The 15996-nt window shown below is 54.3% G+C and overlaps 2 protein-coding genes across 3 annotated transcripts in view; both read left to right on the top strand.

Annotated features, from left to right (window-relative positions):
• The window catches only part of KLK1 (kallikrein 1), a 57467-nt gene extending 46512 nt beyond the window's left edge, over nucleotides 1-10955 (top strand). The window contains exons 1-5 of one of the 2 annotated variants that reach the window (XM_054465597.1): nucleotides 6207-6301; nucleotides 8134-8293; nucleotides 9549-9835; nucleotides 10065-10201; nucleotides 10752-10955. In XM_054465597.1, the coding sequence (XP_054321572.1) occupies nucleotides 6256-6301; nucleotides 8134-8293; nucleotides 9549-9835; nucleotides 10065-10201; nucleotides 10752-10907 (786 nt within the window). In that variant the 5' untranslated portion in view covers nucleotides 6207-6255 and the 3' untranslated portion in view covers nucleotides 10908-10955. Of the gene's footprint in view, nucleotides 1-6206; nucleotides 6302-8133; nucleotides 8294-9548; nucleotides 9836-10064; nucleotides 10202-10751 lie in introns of those variants that run through there. The other variant, XM_063657438.1, reaches the window with a different exon arrangement.
• Nucleotides 1720-4611, top strand: KLK15 (kallikrein related peptidase 15). Its single transcript, XM_054466150.1, has 5 exons — nucleotides 1720-1756; nucleotides 2228-2381; nucleotides 2881-3164; nucleotides 3285-3421; nucleotides 4081-4611. Exons 1-5 carry the CDS (start codon nucleotides 1720-1722, stop codon nucleotides 4231-4233), a joined length of 765 nt encoding a protein of 254 aa, XP_054322125.1. The 3' UTR covers nucleotides 4234-4611.
• Nucleotides 10956-15996: the final 5041 nt, after the last annotated feature.

The following is a 15996-nucleotide window of genomic DNA, read 5'->3' as shown; positions in this document are numbered from 1 at the left end:
TGTCCTGGCTGCCTCTGGCTGCAGCTGCATGTCTTTGACCTTGAATGCCCAGCCCCGTGTGTGGGTGCTGCCCCAGACAGCAAGTCCCCATCTGAGTGTTGGCCTTCTGGGTTGGTGTCTGCAGCTCTAACTCTACAAAATGTCTTGTGGGTGAATCACAGTTTTAACCTTGACGGGTTTTTTTGTTTTTTGTTTTTGAAACGGAGTCTCGCTCTGTCACCCAAGCTGGAGTTCAGTGGTGCAATCTCGGCTCACTGCAACCTTTGCCTCCCAGGTGCAAGCAATTCTGCCTCTGCCTCCCGAGTAGCTAGAATTACAGGCACGCACCACCATGCCTGGCTAATTTCTGTTTTTTGGTTTTTTTGTTGTTGTTGTTGTTGTTGTTTAGTAGAGACGGGATTTCATGATGTTGGCCAGGCTGGTCTCAAACTCCTGACCTCAGGTAATCCGCCCGCCTCGGCCTTGGCCTCCCAAAGTGCTGGGATTACAGGCGCGAGCCACCGCACCTGGCCAACCTTGACTATTTATTATATGTAATTCTGTGCAGATGTCTGACTTATTTTGGCCATCTTCAGGATGGACCTGAACTTTCACATGTATGTCCCTATGACTAAATCCAGGTGTCATTTGCAAAAAACAACTAATATTTATTAAGTAGCTACAAGAGCTAGGTATCACTCACCACACATACACACATGCACACACACACGTACACATTTCTACCTCATCCTTACAACAATCCTCATTTTACAGATGACGAAACAGAGGCACAGAGAGGTCAAATAACTTACTCAAAGTTTCACAGCTAGTACATTCGAATCCAGGCTTAAGGATCCTTCTTTGTCCAGATCCTGTATGCAAGTGTCTGTGACACTGGATGCCAAGACTCACACCAGAGATGTTGAATTTAGGTCTGAACAATATCCAATTCTGTGTGTGTTTGTGCGTGCGTGTGTGTGTGTCTGTATTCCTGTATTCATGTCTTAACCATTCATATTCATATACACATATGAACATCTGTGCTGTGATTCTTTTTTTTTTTTTTTTTTTTTTTGAGATGGAGTTTCACTCTTGTCACCCAGGCTGGAGTGCAATGGAGCAACCTCCGCCTCCCAGGTTCAAGCGATTTTCCTGCCTCAGCTGCCAGAGTAGCTGGGATTACAAGCACCCGCCGCCATGCCCTGCTAATTTTTTGTATTTTTATTACAGACAGGTTTTCACCATATTGGCCAGGCTGGTCTCGAACTCCTGACCTCAGGTGATCCACCCGCCTCGGCCTCCCAAAGTGCTGGGATTACAGGCATGAGCCACCATGCCCGGCCTGTGCTGTGATGCTTGAAGCTGCAACCCATGTGCGTGCAAGTGACTTTCAGCTTCCAGTCCTGTCCATAGCTGTACCTAAGTTTGGAAGCTGGATGTGCATGTATGCATGTCCATGACCTTGTATGGCCACATCTAGGACTCATACTGAATTTGGCTGGGACACACTGAATTTGGCTGACATGTCCAGACTCTAGGGCCAAGGCTGTGTCACACATACTGAGTGGCCACATGTGTTTGACGTCTGTGACAATTTGGTGACCGTGAATGACTGGTTTCAAGTGACCACCTGTCTGAACCTGTATCCAGTGCCCCTGTCTCCACCCCCAACCACAGAGGACTTCTTGCCCTCTGGTCTGTTCCCCTTCTTCTCTCTCCCAGAGTCTTATAGCAAATGGGATGGGGGCTAGAGTTGTGGAGAAAACAGGCAGCGGTTGTAAATAAACAACAGGGCAGGCGGAGAGTGGTGGCTCACACCTGTAATCCCAGCACTTTGGGAGGCTGAGGCGGGCAGAGGATTTGAAGTCAGAAGTTTGAGACCACCCTGGCTAACATGGTGAGACCTCGTCTCTACTAAAAATACAAAAATTAGCCAGGTGTGGTGGCGGGCACCTCAGCTACTCGGGAGGCTGAGGCAGGAGGATCACTTGAACCCAGGAGGCGGAAGTTGCAGTGAGCTGAGATCATGCCACTGCACTCCAGCCTGGGCAAAAGAGTGAGACTCCGTCTCAAAAAAAAAAAAAAAAAAAAAAAAAAAAAAAAAAAAAAAAACAGGGCAGGGTGTCTTGAGAAGTTAGGGGAAAGGCATAGGGGCATAGGCATATAGTAGTTAGGGCAGGGTGCAAGGAAGGTGTAGGAGGCAATGCAAACGTCCCTGTCCTCAGGCATCCTCTACCCCTTCTCCTAGCAGCCCAGGATGGTGACAAGTTGCTGGAAGGTGACGAGTGTGCACCCCACTCCCAGCCATGGCAAGTGGCCCTCTACGAGCGTGGACGCTTTAACTGTGGCGCTTCCCTCATCTCCCCACACTGGGTGCTGTCTGCTGCCCACTGCCAAAGCCGGTATGAAGGCAGGGGCTCAGGGTCCTGAGGGAGCCTGGTGGAGGGGAAGAGCTCCTAGGTTTGGGGAAAGACGGAGGCAGACGCCAGAACTCCCGGGTTCTGAAAGACGAGGAGGCTGGATGTCAAGCCCCTGAGTGAGGGGTGAGTGTGTGTTTCAAAGCCTTCGATCTCTGAAGGAGGAAGGAGAAGACTAGTTCCAGCTTTTGAGCCTCAGTTCTAGGGATATGAGAATCCTGGATTCGGGGACAGACCAGGAGGGGGCTGGGAGTAGTTGGAGGGGATCGAGTTCTAGGAGTGTGCCTGACTTCAGACTCGTTGGTCCTTGAGGAGCAGGGGCTGGAACCATTGGCTTCAGGGTCTTGGGAAAAGGTAATGGGATGTCGAGATTTCTAAAGGATCGGGGGACCTCGGGCTGCCCACTCTTTGATCTTTCTGTCCTCTACTTGCGGGTAACCACTGGCCCGCACTCCACTGGCGGGAAAACCACTCGCCCGCACAGCTTCATGAGAGTGCGCCTGGGAGAGCATAACCTGCGCAAGCGCGATGGCCCAGAGCAACTACGGACCGCGTCTCGGGTCATTCCACACCCGCGCTACGAAGCGCGCAGCCACCGCCACGATATCATGTTGCTGCGTCTAGTCCAGCCCGCACGCCTGACCCCCCAGGTGCGCCCCGCGGTGCTACCTACGCGTTGCCCCCACCCGGGGGAGGCCTGTGTGGTGTCTGGCTGGGGCCTGGTGTCCCACAACGAGCCTGGGACCACCGGGAGCCCCCAGTCTCAAGGTGCGTGAAAGGATGGAGCTGGATGCGAGGCCTCAAGGAATCCTATGCTCCGGGGCTCTTGGGCGGAGGGGACAAGGGCCGGAATTTATGGATCTGCTCCAAGTCCACTGTCTTCCCCAGTGAGTCTCCCAGATACGTTGCATTGTGCCAACATCAGCATTATCTCGGACACATCTTGTGACAAGAGCTACCCAGGGCGCCTGACGAACACCATGGTGTGTGCAGGCGCGGAGGGCAGAGGCGCAGAATCCTGTGAGGTCAGAGCCCAGAGGGGCCATCAGGCGGAAGAAGAGGGATGGGGACATGTGTGGGAGTCTGGATGGGGTTGGATTTTCTTTGCTTTGGGCCAGAGAAGATGCTAGGGTTAGGCTTGGAGATGGAGTAGGAAAAGTTAGAATAGGGGTGAGGTTGGAGTTGGGGTTATAGGTGGGGATTGCATTGTTCGAGGTGGATAATGTGATAGTTTGAGATGGCATGGGTTGGGGTTGAGAATGGGAATGGTTTGGTTTGATTCTGGGTGGGAAATACGTCAGGGTTGAATTCGGATGAGATAGATTTTGTTTGGAATGCAGAAGACATGAAGATTGAGATTAGATTTTGAGATGGGCATGGGTTTGGTTTGATTTTGAATGGTGAGGATGTAGGCTGAGTTGGATTTAACTTAGTTCAGTTGCACTGGAGTTGCATGGGGGTGAGATTGGACATAGGTTGGGTGAGTTGTATTGAGCTGTGTTGAATTGGGGTTGGGGCTGGGCTGGCTCTGTTTGGGATACACTGGGCTGTATTGAGTTGAGTTGGGTTGGGGTTCCCTGGGATGGGGATGGATTGGGTTTGGGGTGAGACTGCAAATGGTGATTAGGGTGAGAATGAATCCAGGAGGTTTCACTCAACCTGAGACCCCCTCTTTTCCCCACAGGGTGACTCTGGGGGACCCCTGGTCTGTGGGGGCATCCTGCAGGGCATTGTGTCCTGGGGTGACGTCCCTTGTGACAACACCACCAAGCCTGGTGTCTATACCAAAGTCTGCCACTACTTGGAGTGGATCAGGGAAACCATGAAGAGGAACTGACTATTCTGGCCTATCTCCTGTGCCCCTGACTGAGCAGAAGCCCCCACAGCTGGCCAGTAGCCCCGCCTGACATGGAACAGAACGGAGCCATCCCCCAAGACCCCAAGTCCAAGGCCCAGATGTTAGCCAAGGACTTGTCCCACCTGAGGACAAAGCTGGCGCTCAAGGTCACCTGTTTAACGCCAAGATAACAAAGCACTGATCCAAGTTTCTCTGTAGGAATTTCTGTGACTTTTTTCTGGGGTCAAAGAGAAACCCAGAGACACTGTACACTGTTCCTTTTCACCCACCACCCCGATCCCTAGGTGAGGAGAAGCGGCTTGAAGCAGGGCTCCATTCATTCAACACACATGACCACTCGCGTGATCTTCAACAAGAGGCCCAATCTCACTTGGCCTTGGTTTCCTCATTTGTAAAATGAGACCATCTTATTGCTGATTTCAAAGGGCTGTTGTGAGGATTAAATGAGATGATTCATCTGAACTGATTAAAATCGTGTCTGGCACTGAGTAAATACCCTCTATCTCTGGATCCCAGTTAAAGGACCTAACAGACACTAGATTACCAAGAATGGCATTTTCTTTAAGATTTAGTTCTGGGCTGGGCACGGTGGCTCACACCTGTAATCCCAGCACTTTGGGAGGCCAAGGCGGGCGGCTCACTTGAGGTCAGGAGTTCAAGACCAGCCTGGCCAACATGGTGAAACCCCATCTCTACTAAAAATACTTAAAAAATTTAGCCAGGCATGGTGGCACATGACTGTAATCCTAGCTACTTGGGAGGGTGATGTGGGAGGATCGCTTGAACTTAGGAGGCAGGAGTTGTAGTGACCCGAGATCACACCACTGCACTCCAGCCTGGTGACAGAGCAAGACTCCATCTCAGAAAAAAAAAAAAGATTTAGTTCTGGGCTTCCTGGTAGCCATGGCAAAAAGGCAAATACTGTCCTTTTCTTAGCCAGGTCCCTGATGTACAGCAGAGGCTGGAACTCTGAGCTGCCTCAATTTTACCAAAAAGCCAGGACAACCTGTTGGAAGCCTATGGGTTTACCATTGAGGCTGCAGGAATCTAGTTCCTAATTATCTTCAGAGACCACAAAATGTGACGTTCAGGGTCGCTGAATGTTGAAGTACATGAACCTGGCTCGTGAGACCTAAATATTGTACAGGTGGAATGGGGGGGCAGGGTCAGTGGAATCTGTGGTTAGCCTGATCTTGACCTGGGAGGGAAGGACTTTGGAGGACAGGACGTTGAGCACCCATAACTGGGAGCAAGAAGTGGGAGGCTCATTGGGACCCCAACATTGTTTAGGAGGGACATTGGATTTTGTAATGCTAAAGAACTTACCCTGGGAGACCCCTGAAACTTCACATTCCTGGATCTGGAGGCACTAGGAATGTGGTGATGTGTACCCCAAAATTTTATTATGAAAGGAACAGTAGCTTTGGGGACCTAGGTCCTGGGTCTGGGCCTGCAAGAACTAGGGCATTCTGAAGGCCAAGGCTTATATTTCAGGGGGAACTGGCAGCTGAGATGCTAGTATCTTGGCTCTGAGTGGTGCAGTGAATCAGAGCCCTAACTGCTGGTACTTGAGGGCACCAGGTCTTGGGGTGCAGGGCCTTAATTGAGACTGAAGTATATGGGGCTTCGTACCAGGAGTCACTGAGTCCTCCGCCCTCCTGTTTCTGCTTCCCCTCAGTCCCCCCCTTGCCTCACTGGCTGTTCCCCAGAGCAAAGCCCCAGAGCCACAGGCCCTGCCCCACCTGGCTTCAACCCCAGGAATGCGTCCAGCGTGATCCAGGGCCGGCAGAACAGGTGCTGGCTCTCCCTCCCCGTCCACAGCTCTGGGGATCAGAGGGGGGGCAATTGTCCAGCCCCCAGGCAACAGAGGAAGGACCTTGGCCAACATCTGGGTGCCAGCAGGGCAGGGGTGGGGCTCTGAGGGGATAAGGGCTTTTAAAAGCCTCCCCAGGGAGGTTCCCCAGCTCCTCCACCTGCTGGCCCCTGGACACCTCTGTCACCATGTGGTTCCTGGTTCTGTGCCTCGCCCTGTCCCTGGGGGGGACTGGTGAGACAGTGGGGGGATGTGGGAGGGGGAATGGGCCCTGATTCTCTTCCTGCCCTCACCCCCGCCCCGATAAGACCTTCCCCTCCAACATCCCACCCTCGTCCCTCCAGCCCACAGTCTATCCTGATCCGGGGTGCCCCAGCTCTTATCTATCTTGCGCGGCCCCACCCTAAACTTCCACCCCAGCTCCTCCATGTTGTCACAGTCCTCACTCCCACACCAGATTCCTGCTCCTCCCAGGAAGCCTCAGTACTTTCTCCTTTTCCCTAGCCAACGCCCTGTCCCACCGCTTTACCAAAGGGGCAGATTCTGGGCCATCTCTGTCTCTCTCTGGAGGACCCTAACCCTCCCATGGGCTTCCCCCACCCCACAGGACTCTGATCATCCCCTCCTGCCCCCTAGTTCCCTGCGGCCACCTATTTGGCTCCTGAGTCTACAAATCCCACCACACTCCAGTGGCTTTTTCCATCCAGCTGTCCGCTATCAACTGTGTCCTCCAGACCCTGACATCTGGTCTCCCCAGTCCTTCCAGGGTCCCCCAGATTTCACCAGACAACCCTGCTTCCCAAACTGGCATGTGGGATCCCCCATCTGGTATGGGGGGTCTGCAAATGTCCCTTCCCACCCAGCACCCCCAGCTCTCCCAGGAAAAACACCCACACCCTCCCATCACATGCTCCTTTCCTTGGGGAAGTTCCATCCCGCCCCAGGCCCCAGCCCTTCTCCACCTGAATTGTTCCTGCACAGCTCTGGTTTTCTGGAACCCCACCCCAAGGATCCTGAATGCCTTCTCAGCCAGGCTTTCTGCCCTGGCCTCCCCCAAGTCCACCAGTATGTGATTCTACAACCTCACATCAAGTGGGTCCTGCACTGCATTCCCACAGCTGCTTGGCGCCTGTTTTCACCACTTCTCCAATCCTCTTCCTGGGATTGCCTCCAAGAGGACCCCACATCCCTCCAGTACCCTCAGACCATGAACTCCATCCCCATGAGAAACGAAGATCCTATCCTTCACCCTGACCGAGAAGGACTGCCACTCACGCCTCCCTCCTCCTGAGCCCCGTCCCAGTCCTGACCCCAACTGTGTTCTCAGGGCCCCAACCTCCCCTCAGATTGCCATTCCTGGTTCACAGGAAGGACCCCAAAACCTCTCGGAAGCCCACCTCTAGACTTAACCATAGCCCTTTCTTTTACCTTTTAACCAGGAAGCCCTGAAATCTAACTGTCCCAGTCAAGCTGGCCCCTTGCAACCCGAATGTAGGGACCCCAAGTCACCCCCAAACTCTTCAGTCCAGATGCTCTTCTTGAGACCTCTCAGACCTGGTTCCCTAAAGCTGCATCCTTTCCTGAACCTCAAAAGCCCAACCCAGGTCCTGTTTCCCTAGCCTGGGAGCCCCTTAGCCCTCCAGATTCTTCCTCAGTGAGGCTCTGATCTTGTCTCACCCTTGGCGCCTTGATCCCTGGTTTCCAGAATCCCTTTCCACTCTCCTAACCCACCACCTCCCATCCCCCAGCCCAGACCCCAAATGACCTGATGCCCAGGTACAGTGTCTGCTCCAGACACTGTCTCATGTCTCCTACCCTGATCCCTGGAGGCTGCTCTACTGTCACAGCACGAAATCTCCCTACCAGGTCCAGCCACCACTCCAAAAGCCCAGGGAACAGTCCAGAGTCCCAGCCCTTCCCAACACCCCTTGCCCATGTCCCCAACCTCCAGCCCTGGTCCTCTACCTGCAATGTCCCTTCAGACCCACAGCCCAGCTCCCTCTCCTAGCCTTGTCCCTGGCCTCTCCTGCAACCCTGCCCTTCCTGACCCAGCACCGCCTCTGCAGGTGCTGCGCCCCCGATTCAGTCCCGGATTGTGGGAGGCTGGGAGTGTGAGCAGCATTCCCAGCCCTGGCAGGCGGCTCTGTACCATTTCACCACTTTCCAGTGTGGGGGCATCCTGGTGCACCCCCAGTGGGTGCTCACAGCTGCCCATTGCATCAGCGAGTGAGTAGGGGCCTGGGGTCTGGGAGGAGGGCATCTATGCTGCCACAGGATTGACAGGCCAGTGGCATTCCCCTTGGATAACCTCAGGCAAGACTGGGGGGCTGAGGCAGAGAGGAGGGCTCTGGCGCAGGTCACATGGCAGGGCAGAGCTGGGCTGGACACCCCTCCCCAAGGCTGCCCGGGTCTCTTGGCATCTGGTTCTGCTTGTGTCTCTGTGTGACTGTGTTCTGGTCTCTATCTTCCTCTCCTCTGTCTCCTTGTCTCTGCATCTTCCCTGTCTCTGTCTGTCTCTGAGTCTCTCTGTGGCATCTCTGTCACTGTGTCTCACCCTCCATCTCTCTACCCATCTCTCTCTCTTTCTGGGTCTCTACCTCACCGCTCCCCCATCCCTACTAAACACACACCCAGATGGGCCTAAGGGAGGCCCCAGAGTAAAGGAAGGGCTTTACCCCCAACGTGTGTGCCTGGAAGGGGGCGCCTCTCCCTCTGCCCAGGCCCCCCACAGGATATCCCTCCACTCTGGAGAGACACAGGGAAGGGCTGGTTTCAGCGGGAGCTGGGTGGGGCAACTGAGGGAGGAGGAAGGAGGAGGCGGGGCGAGAAACGCGGGGGAGGGTGCTGGGGAGGGAAGGGGGCCTGGACCTTGGACTTCAGGCCAGGCCACCTGCCCCTGGGGAGCCCGCACCACAGCCCCAGCTGCAGCTGAGCCGCTCTCAGGCCTCCCCTCCTCCCTGCCTGCCCCCACCCTCCCCACCCTCCCCCAGGGCCTCCCTCCCTTTTCTCTCCCACACTCAGTCACTCCTCCTTCCTCTCTGCCTCTGTTTCCAGTTCTCACTCTGACGTCCCGCGTCCTTTTTCATTTGTCTGCTTCTCGCTCCCTTCCAGGTTCTGTTCCCTCTTCCTCCCTCTTCCCTGGACCTGTTTCTCGCTGTCCCTGTCTTTTATCCTTCTCACCGGCCTCTTTTTTGCTCACCCTGTTTCTCACTGGCCTCCCCTCCGCCTTTCTCACCCCTCTGTCCTTTTGAGCTCTTTTTCGCTCTCTGTCTCTTCGTTTGCCTTTTGCAGTCTCAAACTCTTTCATCTTCCCATTCGCTGTCTGTATTTCTCCATAACTATATCTTTCTTCCTCTGTCTCTGCCCATCCACGTTTTTTCTCTTTCCCTCTCTCTCTTTGGGGACCCTCTCCCATGCTCCCCTGCCCCATCCCCCTTTCCCTTTCCCATCTTCTCATCCCTCCATTCCCATCTTTCCCCAGCAATTACCAGCTCTGGCTGGGTCGCCACAACTTGTTTGACGATGAAAACACAGCCCAGTTTGTTCATGTCAGTGAGAGCTTCCCACACCCTGGCTTCAACATGAGCCTCCTGGAGAACCACACCCGCCAAGCAGACGAGGACTACAGCCACGACCTCATGCTGCTCCGCCTGACAGAGCCTGCCGATATCACAGACGCTGTGAAGGTCGTGGAGTTGCCCACCCAGGAACCCGAAGTGGGGAGCACCTGTTTGGCCTCCGGCTGGGGCAGCATCGAACCAGAGAATTGTATGTGGGGGCAGACTGTATAGCCCAAGGTGGGGATAGGCACTCCTGCGTCCAAGGGAGAAAGGGCCAGGGAAGCAGAAAGGACTGCAGGTGTAGCCCCATGATGTGACACCTTGGAGCACACCATCACACATCAGCAGGCCCCCTGAATCACCCTGGGAGCACAAGGTGGGAGGGGAGAGTGAGAAAGGTCTACGGGGCTGCAATCCTTTTTCTCCCGGGTTCGTAGTCTCATTTCCAGATGATCTCCAGTGTGTGGACCTCAAAATCCTGCCTAATGATGAGTGTGAAAAAGCCCACGTCCAGAAGGTGACAGAGTTCATGCTGTGTGTCGGACACCTGGAAGGTGGCAAAGACACCTGTGTGGTGAGGCAGCCCTGCCCCCAGGGTCTGGAAGGGCTGGGGGAGGGGACTCAGCCTCTGAACTGGCTTCTGAGAGCTAACCAGGCGTCTGCTTCACTGCTTCCCAGCTAGCTGTAGCCACTCACCCCGTCAGTGCTCCAGCTCCCCCTCCTTCCCCTGCCCATCCAGGGACAACTGCATCTCACCCCCCTCACACTAGAGTTCACCGTTCCTCGTGGTAACGCGTAGTTACTGTCGAGTCAGAGAGTAGTCCTGGAGAGGTGGCCTCTGCGATGCGCCCGCAGGGGCAGCGTCCTGCAGATGGTCCTGCTCCTCCCCCCCCGACCTGTCTGCAGGCACTGTCCTCCTAGACCCTGCCCCATGTGCAGGAGCTGGACCCTGAAGTCCCTTCCCCCTTGGCCAGGACTGGAGCCCCTGTCCCCTCTGTGGGAATCCCTGCCCACCTTCTTCTGGGAGTGGGCACTGGAGGCCCTGTCTGAGAGCTGGGGCTCCCCAGGCAGAACTTGGGCCCCGTAGACCTTTCTCACTCTCCCCTCCCACCTTGTGCTCCCAGGGTGATTCAGGGGGCCCGCTGATGTGTGATGGTGTGCTCCAAGGTGTCACATCATGGGGCTACGTCCCTTGTGGCACCCCCAATAAGCCTTCTGTCGCCGTCAGAGTGCTGTCTTATGTGAAGTGGATCAAGGACACCATAGCAGAGAACTCCTGAACGCCCATCCCTGTCCCCTACCCCTAGTAAAATCAAATGTGCATCCAATGTGTGTCACGTTCTGCCATCACCTATCTTTCCAGATGTGGTGCACCTGGACCCGCTCGGCTGAGGCTGGGGCCACCCCAGCTGTGTCAATCTCAGGCCTGGAAGTCTGAGGTCACCAGCAGGTGGGGAAAGGAAGGGGCTGTGACAGGTGCAGACAAACAGGCAGGGAAAGGCTCAGATCCCAAAGGGCAAGTCAGGGACGCCAGAACAGTTCACTCACGCTAGGACGGACCCCGCCCTGATGGGGAGGTGGGGGGCAATGGAGGGTCTGAGGCTGAGAGGTTAGCAAGTGCCCGTGTTTTATTGTGGCGGGGAAGCCAGAAAAGGTACAGAGGGATGTTATTGCAAGCTATGCCTTCCCAGGGAGGGGCCCGTTCCGCAGAAGGGTGGAGTTGCACCAAATGCTGGGCGGTTCTGTGTCCACCTGGGGACAAGGGTGGACATCGGAGCTGAGGCTGGAACTCCGGGAAAAGAAGTTCCATGCAGACCACCCTGGCTGAGGGGGTGGAGAGTGGCTTCAGGGTGTGGCCTGCGAAGGCTGGGCACCAGGGGCAGGGCCACACAAACTAGCCACACTGCCGAGCTTAGCAGGACACTGGACAAGTGTCTGCAGAACGGGAGGGGATGCTGGACTTCTGGGGTGGAGGTACTGTGAGGACCCAGTGGGCAGGGACAAAGCCGCAAAGGGCGGGCCCTAGAGCGAGGGTTGGAGTTTGCCACCGGTCCCCTTGGGGGGCGTGGCCTGATATCAGGGGGTGGGGCCTCAGGGGAGGTCGAATATCCGGGGCGTGGCCACGCTGAAGGGGTTGGCCGGGCATCTGGCCATGGCCACCGGTCAGTGTCCTGAAGAGCTCGGGTGCTATTCCTTGGAGGTGCTTGGGTCTCATCCTCGAGGGTGTATGAAATGGGAAGGCCCGGGGTGTGCTCGGAGTCTGTGTCTGAGTTCCGCTGTTTGGATGTCCGCCTCGCTGCGCCCTGCTGCACGGCCCACCCGCGATAGCTCAGCCGCCGCGCATTCAAGGGCTGCCCTCTGCTTCACATGCCCACTGGGCTTAGGTAGGACACGGCTCCTGGGTGATGGCTAGGTGGGCCGCTGTACTCCCAGTCCCACCCTAGGCCCCACCCGCTTCCCGAGGCCCCGCCTTCCTCCCGAGGCCTCGCCCTCTCCGGTGTGCAGCATCAAGTCGCTGGCGTCCCAGCACAGGTAGGAGGTCACCAGGTAGGACGCCACTGGACTCGGGTGCACCGCCTTGCAGTTAACTGAAAAGAGCGTCAGGCTGAAGAGAAATCAGGAGCCCTGCAATGGGGTGGGGCCAGAGACAGACAGAAGGCTGGACAGTGAGCCCTGTGACCCCCAGTAAGAAAAGAGGGACTGAGACATCCTCTCCCACCCTCCGTGACAAGCAGACACACACACACACACACACACACACACACACACACACACACACGCCCTCACAACAGACAGAAAGATACCTGGAGAGAGGGGACAAAAAAGAAAGGGAAACAGAGAGTGGGGGAGAGAGAGACATCCCACAGATAGAGTAGAACTGAGTCAGAGCTCCCCAGAGACATGCTAAGACAGAGGCCCCGAGGGGAACAGCACGGAAGTCTAGATACACCTCCAGAAAGCCAGAGAGCAGGGCTGGGGTTAGGGAGGGCCCCCGCCCCCTGAGCCAACATCTACCAATGCTAATGCAGAGGAAACTGAAGACAAAGTCGGCCATGTTCAGGCAGAGGACCACTGGCCAGGAGGAGAGGGCCATGGGTGGGAGGAGGACTCAGCACAGGGCCACGGCCAGTAACATGAAGCCCTTGCTCATATGGATGAGAACTGGGGAGAGGGGGACAGGGGCCCCAGAGTCACCCCCAGACACCCTTCTTGGTCACCCTCCAAAGTCATCTCTGCTGATACCCACAATCAGCCCAACAGACAACCCCAAAGTCTGGTACATCCTCAAAGTCACCTCTACTCACCTCCCCAAAGTCACCTCCTAGAAACCCCAAAGAAACTCCACTCTCACTCACAAGGTCACCCCCAGGGACCCCTAAAGTCATCCCCCAGTCACACCCTTAGAGTTGTCCCAAATCACCCCTACTTAACCTAAAACCCAATTCTCAGACACTCTCATAATCCATCCCACACAGCCCCCCAAGGTCACCCCACAGAGGACCCCCCAAAGGTCACCCCACTTACATCCTCAAGGTTACCCCACAGAATAATCACCTCAATCATTTCTTTCTTTCTTCTTTTTTTTTTTTTTTTTTTGAGATGGAGTCTCGCTCTGTTGCCCAGGCTGGAGAGCAGTGGTGTGATCTCAGCTCACTCCAACCTCTGCCTTCGGGCTCAAGCAATTCTCCTGCCTCAGCCTCCCGATTAGCTGATACTACAGGCACCTGCTGCTGCCACGCCTGGCTATTTTTGTATTTTTAGTAGAGACATGGTTTCACCATGTTGGCCAGGCTGGTCTCAAACTCCTGACCTCAGGTGATTGGCTTCCCAAAGTGCTGGGATTACAAGCGTGAGCCACTGAGCCCAGCCTCAATCATTTCTAGAATCACCCCCACAGACACCCCTGGTCACCCTACTTGAACTCCTAAAAGGTGTCTCATAACAATTCATGTTAGTATCCTTAGTTTCACTCCCAGACACCCTCAACAGCACTCTCAAAGTTATCCAAGACACCTCGGTCACCCCAGTCATCTCCAAAGTCATCCTACTTCTGCTCTAGTCTCTGCTAGTCACCCCCCAAGGTCCCCTAGTGGCCCCATTCACATGCCAAGAACCTCTTCAGACATCCTAATGTCGTCTCTTGTTCACACCTGAGAGCCCCCACAAAACACACACAGATTTGCACACAAGAAAAACTTTCAAGTCGAATACTCTAAAACCAATGTGCCCAAAAGCTTAGTTTCAGTTTACAGTGGATATTTATCCAACTTAGACTTCCAGCAGAAGAGAGTTTCACCTGTTTCTGAGATGCTACATCTCCTCCTTTTAGCCCTTTTTCTACTTTGTCTACTTTTCAACAGTGCAAAATTGTTTTAGCCAAATAGGCCAAGACCTCATCTGCTTTGTTTCTGGCAAACTGCACATCTCTAACACCCAACAAGAAAGAGAAAGGATCATCATACATACAGAACAGCAACAGCACTCTGGGAAGTGGGGGAAATATCAGACCCCTTGGTTTTTTGTTTTTGTTTTGTTTTGTTTTGTTTGTAGAGATGGGGTCTCTCTGTTACCCAGGCTGGTCTCAGATTACTGAGCTCAAGCAATCCTCCCTCCTTGGCCTCTCAAAGTGCTGGGATTACACGTGTGAGCCACCATGCCCAGACAGTTCCCTTAGTTCTTTCTGCTCATTAAAGAGTCAAGAAGCAGAGGTCAGGGAGAAGGCACCAAGCCAGAAACCAAGACCTTGAATGGTGAATTTGGTCTGCCCAGAACAGCAGCCTGACATCTCTTGGGGACACCCTCCACCCAACTCACATAACCCTGGTTGAGCGATTCTCCGGGCCTATGCTGCCCTCTGGGCCACAAAAGTAATCATGTGATTCTGGCTGAGCCAATCACAGTACCCCAGCCACAGACCCTGCAATTGGCCCAAAGATGGACACATGACCAAAGCCAACCAATCAAGCTCTGCCCCAAGACTTTTTATTAGGAAGTTGTCAGGGAAGAGCAGTCTTTCCTCAAGGATTACAAGCCTGAAGCTGCCTAAGCCTTGGACCTAGCCTCATGGGGAGAGTAAAACTAAGAAGGAAAACAGACAAGAGAAAGAGCATTGAGCTGACACTCAAGTCCCTGGCTCTCCTCATCCCAGAAAGCAGCCCACTCTGTGGTTTGGTCAGAATGAGTGGACATTTGCAGCTACCTCCCCACCATGCATTTCACCTCCTGCCATTCCCCATTCTCAGCCCCAGTTATAAGCCAATCAGCAAACTGTACTCCACTGGCCATATAATTGGCTCGGGGTGCTCATGTGCCCCAAGTCACACAGGACTTGCAAGAACTGTTGATAACTTTTTTCTACCGGACTCGGCAGCTATTACTAACTCTGCCAAGTTGCTAACAGCTCTGCCAGTTTTTTGTCTGTCTGCTCTCAGATCCATTTCCCGCCCTGCCCTGTTCTGCACTGCAAGGACCACATTTCCCAGCCTCCTTTGCTCACCATCTTACCACTGTGTTTGGCTAATGGGAGGCACTGGCAGAAGACTGGTTCTGGGAGGAGAGGGCAAGCCAGGGTATTTATCAGCCTCTCTATCTCTGCATGTGGTGGGTCTTCAGTAGTCGTTGTATCTATTCTCTGATTCTAGCCACTTCTGAGCAATCCAACCATGAGCCTATGCCTTCCAGAGGGCTCCTGTTTCTGGACTGTAGGAATACCACCTCCTCCCTTTGTCCTTTTGGCCGAGTAGCAGCATCCTGTAGTTCCTAACCCCTGGTTTGCCTCACTATTCCCTATTAGCTTCTCAGCTCCTCTGTTACTCACGAACCAATTCCCTGTATTTACTTCCTTCTGAAGAATCTGGAATGATTTATTTTCCTAACTGGATTCTGACTTGCCACTACACAGAGCCTTGAGAATGAAGCCAATCCAAGTAGCCAAAAAACAGTAATATCTGATACTATCACTTGGGCCCCTGGATCCAGCCATGCCTGAAGGCATTCCTACCTTTACCATTTTTCACTCAGGTGATCCCATAAAGGATCCCCTAGCTAGTTCAAGTTAGTTCACTCAAGCTAATACAACTAGTTCACTCAAGCTAGTTCAAGTTAGAGTTTGTGTCATTTGTGGCCAGGCACGATGGCTCACACCTGTAATCCCAGCACTTTGGGAGGCCGAGGCAGGTGGATCATCTGAGGTCAGGACTTTGAGATCAGCCTGGCCAACATGGTGAAACTCCGTCTCTACTAAAAATACAAAAGTTAGCTGGGCATGGCGGCGGGTGCCTGTAATCCCAGCTACTCGGGAGGCTGAGGCAGGAGAATCGCTTGAACCCAGGGGGTGAAGGTTGCAGTGAACCGAGATCACGCCACTGC

The sequence above is a fragment of the Pongo pygmaeus genome, chromosome 20 (assembly GCF_028885625.2).
Source record: "Pongo pygmaeus isolate AG05252 chromosome 20, NHGRI_mPonPyg2-v2.0_pri, whole genome shotgun sequence".
Taxonomy (NCBI): domain Eukaryota; kingdom Metazoa; phylum Chordata; class Mammalia; order Primates; family Hominidae; genus Pongo; species Pongo pygmaeus.
This window is presented reverse-complemented; position numbering and strand designations above follow the sequence as displayed.